This window comes from Anomaloglossus baeobatrachus, chromosome 10, assembly GCF_048569485.1.
Source record: "Anomaloglossus baeobatrachus isolate aAnoBae1 chromosome 10, aAnoBae1.hap1, whole genome shotgun sequence".
NCBI classification, from domain to species: Eukaryota; Metazoa; Chordata; class Amphibia; order Anura; family Aromobatidae; genus Anomaloglossus; species Anomaloglossus baeobatrachus.
In genome coordinates, this window is record NC_134362.1 from 188896579 (window position 1) to 188921782 (window position 25204).

Genomic DNA, 25204 nt, shown 5'->3' on the forward strand with positions numbered 1-25204 from the left:
CCTCTCTCACCTATGCTTTATAGTCTCCTCTGTGCTGTGATGAGTGCAGCCTGCTTACAGCTAAATGATGCAGAGCACAGTGCTGTTGTTCGCTGGTGTCAGGTGACGTCCCTGCTCTCTGGTCCTGGCTGCATTCATCACAGTGTGAGTAGAGGGAGACAGCGCATGGTGGAGGGGGGGGGGGGGGTCACAGTTACCTGGGCCCCATACATCACAATGAGCTGTGGCATACAGCACTGACGCTGTCCTAGACAGAGAGGGTAACCCTGCTTGTCAAGGACCCGGGCACATACATGGCACAGATAGCAGCGCAGAGGGAGCGGGGGAGAGTACAGAATGTGGGGATGGGTTAGGTAGGGATGAGAGGGGTGGGGGATCATCGCACTGTACCTGGTCGGCTGCAGGGCGGCAACAAGATCCAGCCCCTGTTGACGTATCATCGCAGGAAGCAGCAAAATCCCGGCAGGAGCGGTCACATGACCACTCTGAGCCGGGGGAGAGGGGCTGACAGCAGGGCAGGTAAGTGGTCGCTATCTACTTACCTGCCCCAATGTAGCCCAATAGTGAAATAACAAAAAATAAGTAAAATAAGCCGGATAACCCCTTTAATTTGCTCCCGGCAGTGGGGCTCTAAGGTATTTGAAGTAAATAGGTCGTTCTGATGTGTTGTCGCAGCTATGATCCCATTCTTCGGAGACGGCGCACTGTATCTGTGAAGCCAAAGTCACAGCATCTCCCCAGATATACAGCACACAGCCGAGGTTATTGATGGGTCACTTTCTTTTAGCAGATGAGCCGACCATGTGGTTTCCAAGAAGTCCCAGAGCCTTCGTTGTCCTCCTGTCCCACTACTCTGCTAGTCTCGGCTTCGGTGGCATCCAGTCTCCCCGCCTCTATGCCTCCTGGACGGGAGTGAAGACGCGAAGTTATTGGAAGTACCTGAAGAGGTCCATCCTAGGAGCCCCCTCCCCACCTTACAAGCGAGTCACTCAGACAGGAGATCCAATTCTGAGGGTCCAGACGCAGTTGGTTCCCGCAGACCAGATCTCCCACCCAGATACTCAGGCCGTACTGAGACGAATGGTGCAGGTCCTGAAGTCCTGCGGGTGTGTGGGACTAAGCGCCCTCAGCTGGGATCCCTCTACGAATTATGACTCTGGAACTCCGAGAAGAGATGTGGCAGATGGTGCCCCCCGATGTGCGGGCGCTACGTGAGATGGAGCCGTTCACGCTGAAGATATTATTAACCCCACTATGCGTATTCTGGACTCTCGAAAGCTGAGCTTCCCGGAGGGCTGCAGCAGCATTCATGGGTTTTCAGCGGTTGTGCCCCGGTACCACGCCGTGGAGATATCAGGTGACATATGTAATAATGAAGTGTTGAGTAATTATTAATAGTGATGAGCGGGCACTATCATGCTCGGGTGCTCAGTACACGTAACTAGTGATGAGCGGGCACTACCATGCTCGGGTGCTCAGTACTCGTAACTAGTGATGAGCGAGCACTACCATGCTCGGGTGTGCTCAGTACTCGTAACTAGTGATGAGCAGGCACTACCATGCTCAGGTGCTCTGTACTCGTAACTAGTGATGAGCGGGCACTACCATGCTCGGGTGCTCAGTACTCGTAACTAGTGATGAGCAGGCACTACCATGCTCAGGTGCTAAGTACTCGTAACTAGTGATGAGCGGGCACTACCATGCTCGTGAGCTCAGTACTCGTAACTAGTGATGAGCGGTCACTACCATGCTCGGGTGCTCGTACCAGCAGTCAGATGGCCAGATGGGAAAATCAAGTGAGCATTTTTCCAAGAACTCTCGATTTCCCCCCCCATCTGAGCATCCAACTGCTAGTTACGAGTACAGCGCACCCGAGCCCATGGTAGTGCCCGCTCTCACTAGTTACGAGTACTGAGCACTGATGCATGGTAGTGCCCGGCTCATCCCTAGTTACCAGTACTGAGCACCTGAGCATGGTAGTGCCCGCTCATCACTAGTTACGAGTACTGAGCACCTGAGCATGGTAGTGCTCACTCATCACTAGTTACGAGTTACTGAGCACCTGAGCATGGTAGTGCCCGCTCATCACTAGTTACGAGTACTGAGCACCCGAGCATGGTAGTGCCCGCTCATCACTAGTTACCAGTACTGAGCACCTGAGCATGGTAGTGCCCGCTCATCACTAGGTTACGAGTACTGAGCACCTGAGCATGGTAGTGCTCACTCATCACTAGTTACGAGTACTGAGCACCTGAGCATGGTAGTGCCCGCTCATCACTTAGTTACCAGTACTGAGCACTGAGCATGGTAGTGCCCGCTCATCACTAGTTCACGAGTACTGAGCACCTGAGCATGGTAGTGCTCACTCATCACTAGTTACGAGTACTGAGCACCTGAGCATGGTAGTGCCCGCTCATCACTAGTTACGAGCACTGAGCACCCGAGCATGGTGGTGCCCACTCATCACTAGTTACGAGTACTGAGCACACGAGCATGGGAGCATGGGAGCATGGTAGTGCCCGCTCATCACTAGTTACGAGTACTGAGCACTCTGATGCATGGTAGTGCCCGCTCATCACTAGTTGTTAAAAGATTAAGGCAATTGTGATCTATAGTCAGGTGTTACTCACTGGTTTACATTTTTAGTATTTATGCTCCAGAATCAGTGGACAGCAACAGCAGTAGAAAAATGTATAATCCAGCACCAAGATACTAAATATAAACTTTTAATTGAGTAAATGTCTCTATAGATTAAAAATCCCTGGTAAAAAATAAACCAAACTAAATATAAAAGATTTGAAAATACTAAGAGTTCTTAGTCATAAGCACGATCAGTCCGTATATTTTCTTTTGCTGACTGGTCTATAAAGGCCGCAGCTCCCGGTTTTCTGGACTTATACAAACTATCCCTTTATAAGTGTTAGATTGTTTTGGGCTTGGAGCCCCCGCTGGCTAATGCAGCCCCCCCCCCGCTGGCTAATGCGGCCCCTACCCCCCCGCTGGCTAATGCGGCCCCCTCCCCCCCCCCGCTGGCTAATGCGGCCCCTCCCCCCCCCCCCGCTGGCTAATGCGGCCCCTCCCCCCACCCGCTGGCTAATGCGGCCCCTCCCCCCCCCCGCTGGCTAATGCGGCCCCCTCCCCCCCCCGCTGGCTAATGCGGGCCCCTCCCCCCCCCCGCTGGCTAATGCGGCCCCCCCCCCCCACTGGCTAATGCAGCCCCCCCCTCCGCTGGCTAATGCAGCCCCCCCCTCCCGCTGGCTAATGCGGCCCCCCCCCACTGGCTAATGCAACCCTATGCACAGGTCAGGCGCTGTCCTGTCAAAATGGAGACTAAAAACCTAATGTGAACAGGACGCGTGCAGCACCTGAATGTATATCTGTAGTCACTGACGGCTGAAATCCTAACTCCATTAACAGCCAGAAATTTCAAGAGGGAATCCCAGGGTATTACATGATGTTACTAAAGCCATTCTCACAGTCCCTGTACACACCACAGGTGTCCACCTTTGGGACTAATATATATAATTTTATAACAATATGGTCAGTCTGACATATCCCGATTCTCATAGTGCCTGTACACACCACGGGTTTCCAGCTTTGGACAATTATATATGTATGGCCGATTTGACATATCCTGATTCTCACGGGTCCCCTGTACACACCATGGGTGTCTACAGTTGGGACAATTAAATATGTAAGGCCAATCTGACCTATTCCAATTCTCATGGTCCCAGCACACATCACGGGGGTCCACATTTGGGACCAGTCTGACACATCCCGATTCTCACGGCTGTCCATCATTACAATAGTGGATATAGCAAATAAGAGGCTAAAATTTAACTTTTAATTCGAAAAATGTTAAAAGCCCAAAGGGGATACATGTAACCATGAACTCGAGTGCTCTAGAATATAGATGATAACTTATCAAAGCACAAGAGTCAATGATGTATAACAAACATAACAAAAAAACACAATATACATAAATCATAAATTGAGTAGATTATATCCACCCATGGGACAGTGGTCCATTTGATAGGGAAGAAAATAATAATCAAAAAAACTCAATATACCTAAATCAAGAGCTAGATATCGGTCCTCAGTGGAAAGACCAATACAATTATTATTGCTCAATATACATATAAATGAGAACAATCTCACCCATGTTCGGTGGTCTAGGGCAGAACAGGATCTCCTCCGTGTTGGTCTCTTTGTGTCGTCAGGTTGTCACTGACCCTACATGAACCTAGGAGATAAATCAAACCTGTTGCCCAAACTTCCGTCCTAACAAGGACAGACCACAACTGGCCCTCTCTATATACCCCTACACCGATCCTATCCACGTCCCGACGCGTTTCGTCGTACAAGACTCATCAGGGGACTCCAGTGTATAGATAGAGGTAAGAGGTCCTAAGCCCTCGCTCCCAGAATAACATGAGGGAACCAGAGCCACAGTGACAAAGGGTATATAAATGAAAATGGTCCAATCAAAATTGTGGATCAATTAGGAGACTCACCAGTGGTGATTCAGTTAAGCTGGTGGTACATATTGATGTCCCATGATAATGCCGCCTCTGTGTCAACCTCGTGTGCAAGTGGAACGCAAACAGCGTCCACGTTAGGATCCCAGCAACGCACTTCCGGTCTCGCAACGATAAACCGGAAGTGCGTCATAGTAGGGGCGGGACCGTTGTTACACACTAATGTGCCCGCTCCGAGCCAAAGGTCCAGGGCGGCGTTCAATCCGCCCACGGAAGTGAGGTAACGCGATCGCAAGGCCGTGGGAATGGCTAATGAAACATGCCCACATAAAGCTCCCCACCGCCCATTCCATGAGATCACGAGTCAAGATGACACACCCTACACTCCCAGCGCTCAGGATGCATGTAGAGAAGCACGCCCTAGTCCGATACACATCCCGTGCACCGGATCGAACAACGGCGTCATACTCAAAGCAAAAAAGAGGCACAAAAAACATCATCCTCAAGATGGGGGCATCATGTAAATCGCAGTGTTCCCGTCCCAATAGAAAACACAAACCCAATATATGGAGGGGGTACATTGACACATGAGAGGGGCAGGATCACATTATCATGTGCACCTATCAAAGAATCACCACACATCCCAGCATGAGTCATCCAAATGAACTTATTCAGTGTAATCAGTTTTCGTCACACATTAAAGTAATAGTCATGTTACCCAGATATTACAAGTATGCACAGATCCAGGATTTCACATATAATGGAGGGATTATTCACTATGTTTACTGTCCCTCCAGGGACTATACAGGTCACATATACTTCAAAAATTAATCAAGGTTATCATTGGCTAATAATTCTCCCACTAGATAAGCTGGCAAATTGAAGCTGTTCATTAAGGCCCTCCGGGGCCGAGGTGCCTAGTCTAAAATCCATTTCGTTTCCTTTTGAGAACACACCTATCCCAGTCCCAGACCTTTGCTCGGAGCGGGCACATTAGTGTGTAACAACGGTTCCCGCCCCTACTATGACGCACTTCCGGGTTTATCGTTGCGAGACCGGAAGTGCGTTGCTGGGATCCTAACGTGGACGCTGTTTGGCGTTCCACTTGCACACGAGGTTGACACAGGAGGCGGCATTATCATGGGACATCAATATGTACCACCTGCTTAACTGAATCACCACTGGTGAGTCTCCTAATTGATCCACAATTTTGATTGGACCATTATCATTTATATACCCTTTGTCACTGTGGCTCTGGTTCCCTCATGTTATTCTGGGAGCGCGGGCTTAGGACCTCTTACCTCTATCTATACACTGGAGTCCCCTGATGAGTCTTGTACGACGAAACGCGTCGGGACGTGGATAGGATCGGTGTAGGGGTATATAGAGAGGGCCAGTTGTGGTCTGTCCTTGTTAGGACGGAAGTTTGGGGCAACAGGTTTGATTTATCTCCTAGGTTCATGTAGGGTCAGTGACAACCTGACGACACAAAGAGGACCAACACGGAGGAGATCCTGTTCTGCCCTAGACCACCGAACATGGGTGAGATTGTTCTCATTTATATGTATATTGAGCAATAATAATTGTATTGGTCTTTCCACTGAGGACCGATATCTAGCTCTTGATTTAGGTATATTGAGTTTTTTTGATTATTTTTTCTTCCCTATCAAATGGACCACTGTCCCATGGGTGGATATAATCTACTCAATTTATGATTTATGTATATTGTGTTTTTTTGTTATGTTTGTTATACATCATTGACTCTTGTGCTTTGATAAGTTATCATCTTATATTCTAGAGCACTCGAGTTTCAATGGGTTACATGTATCCCCTTTGGGCTTTTAACATTTTCGAATTAAAAGTTAAATTTTGCCTCTTATTTTGCTATATCCACGATTAATTGATAAGTGGCCTTGCTCTGTTTGAGTTTTGCTGATATTACTATTTTGAAACGAGGTATGGCTGGTTTTTTGACTACTGGATTAAATACCGAGGATTGGTTGGCTGAAGCACAACAAATATTTTCTGATCAAGATTTGTACAAAAGAGATATACTCCCTCCTATGGAGTGGCATTCAAGGAACTTACACAGGTGTACAAGGACCAGGTGGTGTCTTGGTGGGAGGTGAAGAGCTTGGAGAGCTACATTAAAGCAGGCATAGTTCCACGTGGCCTCCGTATTCACCTTACGGCGGGTTCTAGGTACAGAAATCCAGATTTTGTCACCACTGGAGAGAGAAGCAACCAATAGCTCAATACGGTGATGCAATTGATGTTGGAGGAGGAACGAGGCCCATCTCTCCCAGCTGGATGACAGATTGAAGGAAAGCATTGATATAACTAAAAAGTTCTCAGGTGAATCCGATTTCACCACCAAAGAGAATAAACTGAAGGACGAATTGGAACGTTTCCAATACAGATTAAAAGAGAGGAAGCATAAGCAGTATATGAGGGATTACTCCGATTTTAAAGACAATCGGGCGTACCAGGTAGTCAATAACCAGTTGCCTGCCAGTTGACTGAATGTGAGCCATCTTCCACAGACACTGATTTTTCAGATAGTGATAACTATAGGAGGACAGAGGAGTAACAGGAATAGAGGAAGGGGAGAGGGAGGGGAAGAAGAGGCTCTAGATCCGGTGATAGGGGAGGTATTCCACCACTGAGCCCTTTTTTAGAACCCTATCCCCTCAGGAACCGGCTCCAGCAGCCCAGGAGTTAATCTCCAGTGTACAGGTTATTAACCTGTCCAAAAAAACTCTGGGCAGCATGGAGGTTAATCTCCTTAAAGGGGGTTATCCTTTGTCCCCACCTCTAATTTCGATACCTTTGAAGCCATCAAAGATCTGAATCTTTTTCTACGAATGTCAGGTGAGGAAACATTTTTTACGTCAGGATACCAGACTGTGTCAGGATCTTGATATTCCACCTGACCTTTTACCAGATATACGCCTACTGGAAAGTATCGTACCATCGACCCCAGTCTCCAGGGTAGGGGACCTTTTACCGATCTAAAAAACAAGAGCACGAAATTTCCTCCCCCCTCTGGGGATCAATCGGCAATTGATGTTTTTGAGGAACTTGTCACTCGTGAAATTAGATCTATCTCTCAATCCTCTCTCTATACACCATATAATCTCACGATAGGAAGAGATGGGGTTTTGAGAGAATTGGAACATGACAACCACATTGTCATCAAACCCTCGGATAAAGGGGGCAATGTGGTTGTCAAGGATGCTGACCAGTATGCTGATGTGTGTACCAAGATCCTGAATGACAGGACTGGCTATGAAAGACTTCTTGCGAATCCGACTAAGCAGTATCTGAGCGAACTCAAAGGTATCCTGGATGATGGCCTTTTGTCTGAAGTAATCAGTAAAACTGAGTATGACTTTCTTCTCCCAAAAGAACCAACAATGGCGACCTTCTATTGCCTACCAAAGTTCATAAGGGCCTTTGCCCCTTGAAGGGTAGGCCAATAGTTTCTGGGATTAACAACTTGACCCAAAATTGTGGTACATACTTGGATAAAATTCTCAAACCATTTGTTGCAGCCCTACCCTCATTTGTGAAAGATACACCTGACTTATTGAGGAAACTAGATGGTATATCAGTTAGTGAGGGCACCCTTCTTGGAAGTGTGGACGTTGAGGCTCTCTACTCCTCTATTCCCATGCCAAGGGACCTGAGGCGGTGGAGTACTTTCTGAATACGCGGGGCTGTTCAGTTCAGGGAGCATAACAGATTCGTCCTGAAGCTCTTGGAGTTTTTGCTTGACGAGAAATATCTTCACCTTCGATGGGCGGATCTACCACCAACTCAGGGGCACGGCTATGGGGAGCCCATGTGCTCCCTCTTATGCCAATTTACTCCTGGGTTGGTGGAGGAGACGCGGATTTTTGTGGAAGGAATGGAAGACTCTACGTCTAAATTCGAGATATGGGCCCGCTACATAGATGACATACTGATTGTATGGACAGGGTCGAGGATGAACTGTCTAACTATGTAGCGGGCCTTAATCAAAACGATGTGGGGCTGACCTTTACACACGTCATTGGGAAGACAATCTCCCCTTCCTGGACATTCTCATCAGAAAAGTGGGAATGGTGAGATCTCCACCTCTACTTACCGTAAGCCCACTGCCACCAACTCTCTCCTCATGTGGAGAGTAGTCATCCTTCCACATGAGGAGGGGGATCCCCAAAGGACAGTTCCTCCGTTACGGAGGAACTGCTCAGTTAAAAGGGTCTTTGAGAGCCAATCAAGGGAGCTCCGTGACCGGTTTAAAGAGAGGGGCTACCCTGGGGAGATACTCAAAAGAGCTTATAATGAAGCGAAAAACACCCCCTAGAATGGAATTGTTGATGGACCGGGAGAGACCATTGGAGCAGAATGCTTTCTCTCGTCTTCATCACAACTTTCAATAATGGAGCCACTGAAGTTCGTAAAATACTGGAGAATCACTGGCCTATTCTTTTAATGGATAGAGATGTGGGTTCCTCCTTGCCCTAAGCGACCACTGATCACCTATAAAAAAGGGAGATCCCTTGGTGACAGGCTGGTGCAACAGCCACTTCGAACGACATCAGGAGACCAATTGGCTGTCCAGGGAGGTGAAGGGCTGCTTTAGATGCTCTAAATGCATAGCATGCCCCTACCTGGAAGTTGGGAAAACGTTAGGAGTATGGTGCTGGACAGAAATTTTGAAATACGTCATTTCATAAATTGTCGCACTCAAGGAGTGATTTACAAAGCTACCTGCAACTGTGGCTTGGAATATGTGGGGAAAACGATCCGTGAATTCAGGCGAAGAATTGGAGACCACCTTGGTGACATCGAACACAAGAGGGACAAACCCCTAGCCAGACACATCTGGGCTAACATGGTGGCAACCCTACTGCCATCCGTTTTGTGGGTATTGATGTCGTCCCCAGACCAAAACGGGGTGGGGACTGGGATAGGTGTGTTCTCCAAAAGGAAACGAAATGGATTTTTAGACTAGGCACCTCGGCCCCGGAGGGCCTTAATGAACAGCTTCAATTTGCCAGCTTTATCTAGTGGGAGAATTATTAGCCAATGATAACCTTGATTAATTTTGAAGTATATGTGACCTGTATAGTCCTGGAGGGACAGTAAACATAGTGAATAATCCCTCCATATATGTGAAATCCTGGATCTGTGCATACTTGTAATATCTGGGTAACATGACTATAACTTTAATGTGTGACGAAAACTGATTACACTGAATAAGTTCATTTGGATGACTCATGCTGGGATGTGTGGTGATTCCTTGATAGGTGCACATGATAATGTGATCCTGCCCCTCTTCATGTGTCAATGTACCCCCTCCATATATTGGGTTTTGTGTTTTCTATTGGGACGGGAACACTGCGATTTACATGATGCCCCCATCTGAGGATGATGTTTTTTGTGCCTCTTTTTTGCTTTGAGTATGACGCCGTTGTTCGATCCGGTGCACGGGATGTGTATCGGACTAGGGCGTGCTTCTCTACATGCATCCTGAGCGCTGGGAGTGTAGGGTGTGTCATCTTGACTCGTGATCTCATGGAATGGGCGGTGGGGAGCTTTACGTGGGCATGTTTCAATAGCCATTCCCACGGCCTTGCGATCGCGTTACCTCACTTCCGGTGGCGGATTGAACGCCGCCCTGGACCTTTGGCTCGGAGCGGGCACATTAGTGTGTAACAACGGTCCCGCCCCTACTATGACGCACTTTCGGTTTATTCGTTGCGAGACCGGAAGTGCGTTGCTGGGATCCTAACGTGGACGCTGTTGCGTTCCACTTGCACACGAGGTTGACACAGGAGGCGGCATTATCATGGGACATCAATATGTACCACCTGCTTAACTGAATCACCACTGGTGAGTCTCCTAATTGATCCACAATTTTGATTGGACCATTATCATTTATATACCCTTTGTCACTGTGGCTCTGGTTCCCTCATGTTATTCTGGGAGCGAGGGCTTAGAACCTCTTACCTCTATCTATACACTGGAGTCCCCTGATGAGTCTTGTACGACGAAACGCGTCGGGACGTGGATAGGATCGGTGTAGGGGTATATAGAGAGGGCCAGTTGTGGTCTGTCCTTGTTAGGACGGAAGTTTGGGCAACAGGTTTGATTTATCTCCTAGGTTCATGTAGGGTCAGTGACAACCTGACGACACAAAGAGGACCAACACGGAGGAGATCCTGTTCTGCCCTAGACCACCGAACATGGGTGAGATTGTTCTCATTTATATGTATATTGAGCAATAATAATTGTATTGGTCTTTCCACTGAGGACCGATATCTAGCTCTTGATTTAGGTATATTGAGTTTTTTGATTATTTTTTCTTCCCTATCAAATGGACCACTGTCCCATGGGTGGATATAATCTACTCAATTTATGATTTATGTATATTGTGTTTTTTTGTTATGTTTGTTATACATCATTGACTCTTGTGCTTTGATAAGTTATCATCTTATATTCTAGAGCACTCGAGTTTCATGGTTACATGTATCCCCTTTGGGCTTTTAACATTTTCGAATTAAAAGTTAAATTTTAGCCTCTTATTTTGCTATATCCACGATTAATTGATAAGTGGCCTTGCTCTGTTTGAGTTTTGCTGATATTACCATCATTACAATAGCCTGAATTTCAAGAGGGAATACCATTGTCACCTAGTCTCTCTTGATTCTCACAGTCTCTGTACAGACCACGGGTGTCCAATTTTAGGAATATCTATATATATATATATATATATATATATATATATATATATATAATATATATATATATATATATTATATTATATATATAATTTCCCTTTTAACCCCTTCAGCCCCGGGGCACTTTCCGTTTTTGCGTTTTTGTTTTTTGCTCCCCTTCTTCCGAGAGCTGTAACTTTTTATTTTTCCGTCAATCTTGCCATATGAGGGCTTGTTTTTTGCAGGACAAGTTGTACTTTTAATGAAACCATAAGTTTTACCATATATTGTACTGGAAAACAGCAAAAAAATTCCAAGTGTGGAAAAACTGCCAAAAAAAAAAGTGTGATCGCACAATAGTTTTTGGATGTTTTATTCAGTGTTCACTATATGGTAAAACTGAGGTATCTATGTGATGCCTGAGGTCGGTGCGAGTTTGTAGACACCAAACCTGTATAGGTTTACTTGTATCTAAGGGGTTAAAAAAAATCACAAGCTTGTCCAAAAAAAGTGGCACACGTTTTGCGCCATTTTCCAAACCCGTAGCGTTCTATTTTTTGGGATCTATGGCTCAGTGATGGATTATTTTTTGCGTCTCGAGCTGCCGTTTCTAATGGTACCATTTTTGCGCAGATGCAACGTTTTGATCGCCTGTTATTGCATTTTGCGTAAAACTTGCGGCGACCAAAAAACTTAATTTTGGAATTGTTTTGCCACTACGCCGTTTACCAATCAGATTAATTTATTTTATATTTTGATCGGGCATTCTGAACGCGGTGATACCAAATATGTGTATTTATTTTTTTAACCCTTTAATTTTCAATGGGGGGAAAGGGGGTGATTTGAACTTTTTAGATTTTTTTATTTTATTTTTTAAAACGTTTAAAAAAAAAAAAAAAAATTTATTTTACTAGTCCCCCTAGGGGGCTATAGCGATCAGCAATCGATCGCTCTTATCTATCTGCAGATCTCAGCTATACAGCTGTAAACAGCAGATTCAGTCACTTCCCGTTTCTCTCTGCTCCGGGACGAGGGAAAACTAAAGTGAAACTTCATAGCTGCAGGCGTTATCACATGACCCTGTGCGACGATGGCAACCACCGAAAGTCAAGTGATCACTCACGTGACTTCGGGTGGGGGCAGCGGTAAGTGAAAATCTTCACCGCGTGTATATACATCTCCCTGCCAGACTTTGGCAGCGAGATGTAAGGGGGTTAATGTTACGGGTGGAATGTGATTCCACTTGTAACATGTAGGCACACATGTCAGCTGTTGAAAACAGCCGATCCATGCTGCCTGCCCGCGACAGGGGGCGGGGCTTAACGGGGCACGCTCCATGACGGATATATCCGTCCATGGTCGTGAAGGGGTTAGTTATTTTTAGCATTTGTTTCATGAAGGGAAAAAAAAATATGCACCATTTGCCTGTCATAGCATATGCTGGTAGCAGGAGGAGTTAACTGAGTACCAACCAGTGAGCTCTTTGACAGTCCATTGGGAGGGTTTCTTACTCTTTAGCTTTTTTTTTTTTTTTCCCCTGAGCTCTTCTCAGCTGATTTGACTCCAGACCACATGAAAGCGGAATATGCAGAGAAAGAAACGGCCTGTAAAAGCCAAATGGTGCAATATTTTTAATAAAACTCAGTGAAATTTTTTTTTTTTTTTTTTTTTTTATAGCTCTAAATAAGAATTATTCTTACCAATAATTCGGTTTCTAGGACCTTCCACGACAGCATAGGAGGTTGTCTCTCCACGCCCTAATTGGGACAGGAAGTTCAAGAGGTTTAAAAGGACCCTCCCACCTCCCACAGCCAGTGTCTTACAAAGAATCCATAGCATATGAGAAGTACTACACATTCAGGAGTAAATGAATATATAGGGGAGGGAATTACCTGCTGTCGTGGAAGGTCCTAGAAACCGAATTATCGGTAAGAATAATTCTTATTTCTCTAGTCCCTTCCACGACAGCATAGGAGGAATACCAAAGAATTGATACCTAGGGGGGGACCACAGCCTGCAGGACTTTCCTGCCAAAGGCCAAATCCCTGTTGGAATCCAGATCCAGACGATAATGCTTCGTGAAGGTATGGAGCGAAGACCACGTAGCCGCCTTGCAGATCTGCTCAGGGGAGGCCCCTGCCCGTTCGGCCCAGGAGGCAGAGGTAGCCCTGGTGGAGTGCGCCGTGAATCCAGTAGGTGGAGAGAGATGCTGAGCGAGGTAGGCATCTCTAATTGCCCGCACAATCCAGTTGGCGACTGTACTCTTAGCCACCTTCTTGCCCTTATTGCGGCCAAAGGGCTGGATGAACAGGTTAGAATCAAGGCGCCAAGAAGCAGTAACCTCTAGGTAGTGCAACACTATCCGACGGACATCCAAAGAATGAAACACTTCCTCACCCAGAGTCCGAGGATTCTGACAGAAGGAAGGCAGGACGATGGACTGCGAACGGTGAAAATCCGAAACCACCTTGGGAAGGAAGGAAGGGTCCAGCTGAAAAACAATGCTGTCATCTCTGATGGTTAGGTAAGGTTCCCTAACAGACAAAGCCTGAAGTTCTCCGACTCTGCGAGCAGATGTGATAGCCACAAGAAAGGCAGTCTTGTGAGAAAGTGAACGAATGTTACAAGAGCACAGAGGTTCAAACGGAGATTGAGATAGTCCGGTAAGGACCACATTGAGATCCCAGCGAGGCGTCAGGACCCTCTGACGTGGACAGAGTCTACTAGCGGACACAAAGAACCGACGGATCCAACGATGATCTGCCAGAGCCGTGTCAAAGACTGCACTGAGGGCTGACACCTGAACTTTCAGGGTGCTAGGTCTAAGACCTAAGTCTAAACCATTCTGGAGAAAGTCCAGAATCTGCGCAATATTAGGCCGAAGTGGGTCAGGAGGCCGAGAACCACACCAGGAGGAAAATCTCTTCCAGATTTTGTTGTATATACTATTAGTCACAGGTTTACGGTTCTTCTGTAGAGTAGCCACAACTTTGTCAGAAAGCCCTTGGGCCTTCAGTGCCCAGGCCTCAGAAGCCAGGCAGCCAAGTTGAGTTTCTGGGGAGCCGGATGGAAAATCGGACCCTGTGACAGTAAGCTGGGGTCTGAACCTAAGAGGACTGGGCCGTCGATACCTAGCGTCATGACCAGGCTGTACCAACTCCTCCGGGGCCACAGAGGGGCTACCAGTATGGTTGGGACCCCCTCGTCTCTGATCTTCCTCAGGGCTCGTGCGAGAAGAGGAAGAGGGGGGAACGCGTAAGCGAGGCGAAAGGACCATCTGTGGCAGAAAGCGTCTACCCCTAACGCCTCGTCCCGCGGGTTCAGGGAGAAATATGTTGCGACCTTGCGATTCCGTGCCGAGGCAAAGAGGTCCACCTCTGGTGCACCCCCACCTTGCCACTAGAGAGCAGAACACTGCCTGATCCAGGCTCCATTCCCCTGGATGAACATCCCGACGACTCAGGAAATCCACCTGAAGATTGAGGGAGCCCTTCAGATGGACCGCAGAAAGGGAGAGCAGAGATTGTTCCGCCCATTGAAAGATTCGGGAGGATACTGACTTCAGGGCGCCTGAGCGTGTACTGCCCTGATGTCGGAGATGTGCCACTGTTGTGACATTGTCTGAATACACCAGGACGTGAGAGTCCCGGACGAGGTCCTGAGCCGCAAGGAGGGCTTCCCTGACTGCCCTGAGCTCCCGGTAGTTGGAGGATTGGGAGCTGATGTAAGGACTCCAGACCCCTTGAAATGGGGAATTTGCCACCATTGCCCCCCATCCTCGAAGGCTGGCATCTGTGGTCAGTGTAACCAGGGGTTTCTGCGTCCAGGCAACCCCTACCTGTAGGTTGGCGGGGCTCAGCCACCAGAGAAGGGATGAGGAGACGGACCCCGAGAGGCGAAACCGTCTGTTTAGGGATGACGGGAGTCTGTCCCAATGTGCCAGGATATGATCCTGGAGACACCGAGAATGGGCCTGAGCCCACCTGACTGAGGGAATGCAGGATGTCATGGAACCCAGAGCTGACATAGCCGCTCGAAGCGTCGGGCGAGCCTGCCTGCGAAGCTTTGATATTTTGGCTAACAGAGCTATCCTGTGGCCCTCTGGGAGAAAAGATGCCTGTCTGTCGGAGTCCAGCAGCACTCCGAGAAACTGCCGAGTGGAGGAGGGGGTTAACTGATTTTTTTGAGATTGGGAATCCATCCCAGAGACCGAAGGATTCCCAAAGACCTTTCCACATGGCTCCGGAGGGTTGGAGCAGATGGAGCCATGAGAAGAAAGTCGTCCAAATATGGAAACAGACAGATACCCTGCAATCTTATGAAGGCGACCACCTCTGCCATGATCTTGGAAAAGATCCTTGGAGCCGAGGAGATCCCGAAGGGAAGTACATTGAATTGGAAATGAAGTACTTCCTCCCCGTGTAGCACCGCAAACCTGAGGTATTGCCTGTGCCCCGGATGGACGGGTACATGGAAGTAGGCGTCTTTCAGATCTATAGAGGCCATCTGATGGTGTAGACCTATCAGGGGAATAGCTGATTTTACTGACTCCATCTTGAACCGCCGGTACCTGACCTGACGGTTTAGACGTTTTTAAATTGATAATTATACGGACGTCGCCGGATGGCTTCTTGACCAGGAAGAGACGGGAGTAGTGTCCTACCCCTTCTTCCTGACTCGGGACTGGGGAAACGACCCCCGAGTGCACTAGCTCTATAATCTTTGTGCACAACAGAGCCTGTGAACCCGGCGACGCCAGAGCAGTGACTCGGAGACCCGGACGAGGGGGGGAAAGGAATTCTATGAGAAGACCGTCCGAGATGATCTTCAGAACCCATTGGCAAGTGGTTATGGACTGCCACTGGGGAAGAAACGCTGAGAGTCTTCCCCCCCACCCGGGCCGAGTCACTGTTTGTCCTGCTGAGGACGTTGCTGATGGGGAGGGATGAGGATGTTTCTCCCTCTACCTTTGGGATAGCTCCACCTGCCAGCCTTCCCTTTCCCTCTGGGCTGGGAGGCCTGAGGCATTGAGGGACGAAAGGACCGCTTCCTGTTAGGTCTAGGATCGGGCAAGGCCTTACGATCGGTCGCCTTGTCCAGGATATCATCCAGGGCAGGCCCAACACTAAATCCCCTTTAAACGGAAGGGAACAAAGCCTCATTTTGGAGGTGGAGTCTCCGCTCCAGGCCTTAAGCCAGAGGGCACGTCGGGCAGAGTTAGAAAGCACCGAGGTCCTGGCTGCCAGGCGGACAGATTCCACCAAGGTATCTGCCAGAAAACAGGTAGCCTTCCTAAGCAAGGGAAGGGATTCCAGTAATTCCTCCCTAGGGGTCCCTTGGGAAATATGAGCCTCCAACTGGTCTAACCACCTAATTAGGGACCTGGATACGCAGGTGGAGGCAATGTTGGCTTGAATAGAGGAAGACGATGCCTCCCAGGACCGCTTCATCAGGCCCTCTACATTCCTATCCATCTGATCCTTCAGTTGGGAAGTATCCTCAAAGGGAAGAGCCGTTTGCTTAGCTACCCTAGCCACCTGAACATCTACTCTTGGGACCTCCCAATGTAGTCCCGAAGGTTCCAGAGGAAACCGGCGTCTAAGGTCACTCCGTACCCGCCTCTCAGGAAATTCCCATTCCTGAGAGACAATATCCAAGACATTGGCATGAACTGGGAATCCTAACTGTTTGACTGACTTCAGGCCAGCAAACATTTCGTCCTGGATTGAAGGAAGAGACTGCACTTCCTCTAAACCCATAGTGCTCCGAACTGCCCCAATAAGATCCCCCAACTCTTCTGAGAGAAACAGAAAGGACTGGTCAGACCCCCCAGATGGAAATCCTTCATCAGGACCCTCAGAGGTGGAATCAGCGTCCTCCTGATCAGATGGGGTCAACTGGAGTCTCCTCTTTTTTGGAGGAGAGGGTCCAGGAGCAGGGTCAGGAGCAGGCCCAGGAACAGGAAGGGAGGCCAGAGGCCCTAATATCCTGTTTCATCATGGACCGCAACTCATCTATCAGAGATGGTTGTTCGGCCCTAATAATCTGGTCCGTACATTGCTGGCAAAGCTTTTTATCCCATACTGGAGGGAGCTTCTTTATACAGATGAAGGGAATTTTGTTTACTTACCGTAAATTCCTTTTCTTCTAGCTCCAATTGGGAGACCCAGACAATTGGGTGTATAGCTACTGCCTCCGGAGGCCGCACAAAGTACTACACTTAAAAGTGTAAGGCCCCTCCCCTTCTGGCTATACACCCCCCCGTGGGAGCACGGGTCCCTCAGTTTTAGTGCAAAAGCAAGAAGGAGGAAAGCCAATAACTGTTTCAAAAACAAATTCAATCCGATAAACAATATCGGAGAACGTAACTTGTCAACATGAACAACATGTGCACCCGAAAAACAAATACCCTAAGAAAAAACAGGGCGGGTGCTGGGTCTCCCAATTGGAGCTAGAAGAAAAGGAATTTACGGTAAGTAAACAAAATTCCCTTCTTTTTCGCTCCTAATTGGCAGACCCAGACAATTGGGACGTCCAAAAGCAGTCCCTGGGTGGGTAAAAGAATACCTCGTGATCGGGCTGTCAGGCAGCCCTTTCTTACAGGTGGGCCACCGCCGCCTGCAGGACTTGTCTACCTAGGCTGGCATCCGCCGAAGCGTAGGTATGCACCTGATAATGCTTGGTAAAAGTGTGCAGACTCGACCAGGTAGCCGCCTGGCACACCTGCTGAGCCGTAGCCTGATGCCGTAATGCCCATGTCGCACCCATGGCTCTGGTAGAATGGGCCTTCAGTCCAGAAGGAGTCGGAAGCCCAGCAGAACGGTAGGCGTGCAGAATTGGTTCCTTGATCCACCGCGCAAGGGTGGATTTGGAAGCTTGCGACCCTTTATGCTGACCAGCGACCAGGATAAAGAGTGCATCCGAACGGCGCAGAGGCGCCGTGCCGGAAATGTAGATCCTGAGTGCTCTCACCAGGTCCAACAGATGCAAACCCTTTTCAAATTGGTGAACTGGATGCGGACACAAAGATGGTAAAGTGATATCCTGATTGAGATGAAAGGAAGATACCACCTTGGGAAGAAACTCTGGAATTGGACGCAGTACTACCTTGTCTTGGTGAAACACCAGGAAGGGAGATTTGCAAGATAACGCCGCCAGCTCTGACCCTCTCCGAAGAGACGTGACCGCCACCAGAAAAGCCACTTTCTGTGAAAGCCGAGAAAAGGAAATCTCCTTCATAGGCTCGAAAGGTGGCTTCTGGAGAGCAATTAGAACCTTGTTCAGATCCCAGGGTTCCAATGGCCGCTTGTAAGGGGGAACGATATGACAAACCCCTTGCAGGAACGTGCGTACCTTAGGAAGTCGCGCCAGGCGCTTCTGACAGAATACGGATATCGCAGAGACTTGTCCTTTAAGGGAGCTAAGCGACAAACCTTTTTCCAACCCAGACTGCAGGAAGGAAAGAAAAATAGGCAATGCAAATGGCCAGGGAGAAACTCCCTGAGCAGAGCACCAAGATAAGAATATCTTCCACGTTCTGTGGTAGATCTTGGCGGAGGATGGTTTCCTAGCCTGTCTCATGGTGGCAACAACATCATGAGATAAACCTGAGGTCCCTAGGATCCAGGACTCAATGGCCACACAGTCAGGTTCAGGGCCGCAGAATTCAGATGGAAAAACGGCCCTTGAGACAGCAAGTCTGGACGGCCTGGTAGCGCCCACGGTTGTCCTACCGTGAGATGCCACAGATCCGGGTACCACGACCTCCTTGGCCAGTCTGGAGCGACGAGAATGGCGCAACGGCAGTCGGACCTGATTTTGCGGAGCACTCTGGGCAACAATGCCAGAGGTGGGAACACATAAGGTAGTCGGAACTGCGACCAATCCTGAACTAAGGCGTCTGCCACCAGAGCTCGGTGATCGTGAGACCGTGCCATGAAAACCGGGACCTTGTTGTTGTGCCGTGACGCCATCAGGTCGACGTCCGGCATCCCCCAGCGGCGACAGATCTCCTGAAACACGTCCGGGTGAAGGGACCATTCCCCTGCGTCCATGCCCTGGCGACTGAGAAAGTCTGCTTCCCAGTTTTCCACGCCTGGGATGTGAACTGCGGATATGGTGGATGCTGTGTTTTCCACCCACGTCAGAATCCGCCGGACTTCTTGAAAGGCTTGCCGACTGCGTGTTCCCCCTTGGTGGTTGATGTAAGCCACCGCTGTGGAATTGTCCGACTGAATCCGGATCTGCTTGCCCTCCAGCCACTGTTGGAAGGCTCGCAGAGCAAGATAGACTGCTCTGATTTCCAGAACATTGATCTGAAGGGTGGACTCTCTCTGAGTCCACGTACCCTGAGCCCTGTGGTGAAGAAACACTGCTCCCCACCCTGATAGGCTCGCATCTGTCGTGACCACCGCCCAGGATGGGGGTAGGAACGACTTTCCTTTTGACAATGAGGTGGGAAGAAGCCTGAAACTCCATGCCAAGATATGTTAGTGATTGGGTCGGGGTTAGATTTGACTTTGAAAAGTTGATAATCCACCCGAAACTCTGGAGAGTCTTCAGTGCCACGTTCAGACTGTGTTGGCATGCCTCTTGAGAGGGTGCCTTTATAAGTAGATCGTCCAAATACGGGATCACGGAGTGACCCTGCGAGTGCAGGACAGCTTCTACTGCTGCCATGACCTTGGTGAAGACCCGAGGGGCTGTTGCCAGCCCGAAAGGAAGCGCTACGAACTGCAGGTGTTCGCTTTCTATAACGAAGCGTAGAAAACGCTGATGCTCTGGCGCAATCGGCACGTGAAGATAAGCATCTTTGATGTCTATTGATGCTAAGAAATCTCCTTGAGACATTGAGGCTATGACGGAGCGTAGAGATTCCATCCGGAACCTCCTGGTTTTTACGTGTTTGTTGAGCAACTTTAGATCCAGGACGGGCCTAAAGGACCCGTACTTCTTTGGCACCACAAACAGATTGGAGTAAAAACCGTGACCTTGTTCCTGAAGAGGAACGGAAGTCACCACTCCTTCCGCCTTTAGAGCGGCCACCGCCTGCAGCATAGCATCGGCTCGGTCGGGCGGTGGGGAAGTTCTGAAGAAACGAGTTGGAGGACGAGAGCTGAACTCTATCCTGTACCCGTGAGACAGAATGTCCCTCACCCAACGGTCTTTGACCTGTGACAGCCAAATGTCGCCAAAGCGGGAGAGCCTGCCACCGACCGAGGATGCGGAGAGAGGAGGCTGAAAGTCATGAGGAAGCCGTCTTGGTAACGGTTCTTCCTGCTGTCTTTTTTGGGCGTGACTGAGTCCGCCAAGAATCTGAGCCTCTCTGATCCTTTTGAGTCCTTTTGGACGAGGAGAATTGGGACCTGCCTGAGCCTCGAAAGGACCGAAAACCAGACTGACCCCTCCTTTGTTGGGGCTTGTTTTGTCTGTGTTGAGGTAAGGATGAGTCCTTACCCTTGGAGTGTTTAATGATTTCATCCAAACGCTCCCCAAACAATCGGTCACGAGAAAAAGGCAAACTGGTTAAGCACTTCTTGGAAGCGGAATCTGCCTTCCATTCTCTCAACCACAGGGCTCTGCGCAAAACCACGGAGTTGGCTGACGCCACCGCCGTACGGCTCGTAGAGTCCAGGACAGCATTAATCGCGTAAGACGCGAATGCAGACATTTGAGAGGTCAATGGTGCCACCTGCGGGGCAGATGTACGTGTGACCGAGTCGACTTGTATAAGCCCAGCTGAAATAGCTTGGAGTGCCTATACGGCTGCGAAAGCTGGCGCCAACGACGCTCCAATAGCTTCATAGATGGATTTCAGCCAGAGCTCCATCTGTCTATCAGTGGCATCTTTAAGTGCCGCTCCATCTTCTACTGCAACTAAAGATCTAGCTGCAAGCCTGGAGATTGGAGGGTCCACCTTGGGACACTGGGTCCAACCCTTGACCACGTCAGGGGGAAAAGGATAGCGTGTATCTTTAAGCCGTTTAGAAAACCGCTTCTCAGGATAAGCGTGGTGTTTCTGGATTGCATCTCTAAAGTCAGAGTGGTCCAGAAAAGTGCTTAATTTACGCTTGGGATATCTGAAATGGAATTTCTCCTGCTGTGAAGCTGACTCCTCCGCAGGAGGAGCTGGCGGAGAAATATCTAACATCCTATTGATGGACGCTATAAGATCATTCACTATGGCGTCACCATCCGGTGTATCCAGATTGAGAGCGGTCCCAGGATCAGAATCTTGATCAGTTACATCCGCCTCATCACCCATAGATTCGTCCCGCTGGGATCCTGACCAGTGAGACGAAGTTGAGGGCCCCTCATAACGAGCCCGCTTAGGTTGTCTGGGACTGTTGTCCGAGTCAGAATCGTCACCCTGGGGTGCATGTGACACCCCCGGAGCTTGGAAGTGTTCCAGCTGAGGGGGACCAGGGAGCAATGATGCCACAGTGTCCATGGTCTGAGTTACTGGTCTAGACTGCAATGTTTCAAGAATCTTTGACATGGTCATAGACAATCTGTCAGCAAAAGCTGCAAACTCCGTTCCTGTCACCTGGACAGCATTCACAGGTGGTACACCCTGGGTCACGTCCAGCAGAGGCCCCGGCTGTGCAAGTTGCACAGGAGCCGAGCACTGCACACAATGGGGGTCAGTGGAACCTGCCGGTAGAGCAGCCCCACATGCGGTACAGGCAGCATATAATGTCTGTGCCTTGGCACCCTTGCGTTTTTGCTGTTGCCTCCTTGTAATCTAGGAGGGTATATAGCCGAGAATCACCAGCGACCGTACAGTACAAAGTATTTGCAAACACAAAATACTCAGTATACAAACGGCACAAGTGGGGGTGAGCCCTTGAGGGCTGCTTACCGCCCGCTGAACAGCGGGTATGAGGCTGTAGAATCCCGTGTCTGGGTCTCCCCGTTTCCCCTCTGCAGCTCAGCGTGCAGACAGGAATGGCTGCTGGCGTTCTGTGAAGAGGGGCGGACCGTGGGCGTGCCACAAACAAAGTGCGGGAAACTGCGTCCTACTGTGCCTGGTGTGAGGGCTGGAGTATGTAAAAAAGACTCCAGCCCTCAGCGCTGATGCTCTGTACAGCGTCCCGCCCTCCTCCTGACTGGCAGGTGCGGAGGCGGGAACGAACGAACTAGGCCGCAAAAGCCGGGGACTGTAGTAATAAGCGCGGCCGTGATATATGCACGGTCAGCGCGGAAGTCCCCGGCGCACCACAAGTCCCAGCCGCGTCGCAGTCCCAGCGGCCGGCGCGACCGTTCTCCCTGAGTCTACCCACTCAGCTAAGCTGAAGTGAGGAAATGGCACAAGCGCAGCAGCGCTGTTGTCCCCGGCGCACTAACACACCCAGCAATGCTGCGGTGTGCGCGCGTATGCACGGGGACACAGAGTACCTTGACGGAGCAGGGCCATGTCCCTGACGATACTCAGCTCCATATCCAGCGGCTTCTCCAGGGGCTGCGGATGGAGCACGGTCTCAGTGCCTGGAGACCGGTAAAATCCCACTTCGCCCAGAGCCCTAATGGGGATGGGGAAGGAATCAGCATGTGGGCTCCAGCCTCCGTACCCGCAATGGGTACCTCAACCTTAACAAGCACCACCGACAGAAAGTGGGGTGAGAAGGGAGCATGCTGGGGACCCTGTATGGGCCCTCTTTTCTTCCATCCGACATAGTCAGCAGCTGCTGCTGACTAAACAGTGGAGCTATGCGTGCGTGTCTGACCTCCTTCGCACAAAGCAAAAACTGAGGGACCCGTGCTCCCACGGGGGGGTGTATAGCCAGAAGGGGAGGGGCCTTACACTTTTAAGTGTAGTACTTTGTGCGGCCTCCGGAGGCAGTAGCTATACACCCAATTGTCTGGGTCTCCCAATTAGGAGCGAAAAAGAAAGGACATTTTTTAATTTTTTCCACTCTGTCAGGTCTATCAGGCTTATCGGACTTGTCAGCTTTTTCTGACTTCTCAGGCTTCTCTGATTTTTCATTTCTGTCAGTTTTCTTGGTGGCCTTGTCCTCCTAGAAAACACAGACCATAGAGCCATAAATCAGCTGATGAGACCTATGTCCGAGGGACCATTCCCCTTCATACTCACAGTAGCAGGGGGCACACTGGGCTCTGCAGATGCAGCTGCAGCGGAAGACATGACAGGGAGCACGGTTGCTTACCATGATCTGATGTCTTCGTGGCAGCCCTTATGCAAAAGGGCCTGCCCCCCCAGTGACTGTGCACGTTCCCCGCCTCCCGCATCCGGTCCTGGGCAGGCCGTATCACCGTCGGCGTGTCCTCCACGCTGCCTCCGCAAACCGGAAGCGCTCGACCGGAAGTCCGCAAGACCGGAAGTCCCGCCCCCGGGAGCACTTCCGGATCGCTCCGGCAGCGTGCATGCGGGAAGCGGCCGGCGGCTCAGGGAGGACGCCGGCCGGGGAGCTCAACAGCCTGCATCACCCCTAAGGAGGATTCGGAAGGCTGGAGCAGCGGTCCCCCACAGCGTGAGGGAACAGCAAGGGAGGAGCGGTGAAGGCCCGACCGATGCTGTCCGGCTTAAGGTAACAGGGGAAGAAGAAAAAAAATATATATATACTGTAGTTCGCCGGCCACCACAGCATAGGAGAAAAAACAAACCTCTCCATGCCCCATGGGGACAGGAAAGACACTGGCTGTGGGAGGTGGGAGGGTCCTTTTAAACCTCTTGAACTTCCTGTCCCAATTAGGGCGTGGAGAGACAACCTCCTATGCTGTCGTGGAAGGGACTAGAGAAATACATGTTTTTAGGTAAAATAAAAAAAACAAGTTTTAAAAGGGGGTTATCCACCTTTAGGGACAGGGCGTCAGGGAACAAGTAGTTGTTGCCCATTGATCAGCATAGTATAGATACATGTTGGCTGCAGCTATGGACAATAAGACGTTGCAGATCTTTGATAAGGAGCTTTTATTTGTGTCTTTTCTGTAGGTCTGAATGAGAAGGGAGAAGCCACCAGCTGGAGGGCACAGGGCTGGGCGGCCCGCATTATCCAGCACGAGATGGACCATCTGGACGGCGTCCTCTATGTAGATAAAATGGACCCTCGGACCTTCGTGAACGTTAACTGGATGGAAGTAAATGACTGACGTGGCTGTGTCTGGAAAAATTGTTCCACCAACCAAGGCCGTAAGAAAATGGCGATCAGGACGGATGCGATTTTCTGTTATTTTCCATCATGATATGTTTTTTTTTTTTTTTTTTTACACCAATACATATGGGGGAATAGCGAAAAATGCAAACCCTGAACGTCTCACTCATTCTAGATGTGCACTTACCGGGGTGTGAGGGGTGCAGAACGGCTGTTTGGGTATTCAATGTATTAAAGATTGCAGTTTGTAAAAGTTTTGGATCCCTTCAAGTTAATTCAGAATTTATCTTCAGTTTTGAGATATTCATTAAATATCTTTGATCATTATGATCCGGAACTTACCGCATTTTTCAGTTTAAGACGCACCCCAAATTTAGAGCAAAAAAAGGGGTCCGTCTTATAATCCGGTGGTGTCAGAGGCTGGTTTCACATTTGCATTGTTTCGACGCAAACGGGCTCCGTCACTAATGTGACACCATGTGGACACATGCGGGTAGTGCAGGCAGCATGGTGTTGCTCTTCCACTGTAAATAAATGAGGCTAATTTCACACTTGCGTTGGACGGTTTCCGTAGCACTGCGTTATGTGATGGATGCAACGGATGCGTTGCATATAGTGGCACAACGGATCATACAAAACAGTAAGCTTTTTTTTTTTTTTTTTTCTTCTTCTTTACAGTTTTACCGGCAACAGACTATTGTGAACGATCAGCTGAGAGCTCTCACATGCCGGCGGCCGGGCGCGCACTCAGCTGAGAGCTCTCGCATGCCGGCGGCCGGGGCGCGCACTCAGCTGAGAGCTCTCGCATGCCGGCGGCCGGGCGCGCACTCAGCTGAGAGCTCTCGCATGCCGGCGGCCGGGCGCGCACTCAGCTGAGAGCTCTCGCATGCCGGCGGCCGGGGCG

General features: G+C 49.5%; 2 protein-coding genes across 2 annotated transcripts in view; one reads left to right on the top strand and one right to left on the bottom strand.

Annotated features, from left to right (window-relative positions):
* PSMD7 (proteasome 26S subunit, non-ATPase 7) overlaps window positions 1-25204 on the bottom strand; it is a 627368-nt gene that overhangs the window by 142688 nt on the left and 459476 nt on the right. The gene's annotated exons all lie outside the window — the stretch shown is intronic.
* PDF (peptide deformylase, mitochondrial) lies at window positions 792-24553 on the top strand. Its single transcript, XM_075327055.1, is given in 4 exon segments — window positions 792-1118; window positions 1120-1238; window positions 1241-1357; window positions 24141-24553. Coding segments are annotated over 4 exon segments (711 nt in total). The 5' UTR covers window positions 792-801; the 3' UTR covers window positions 24299-24553.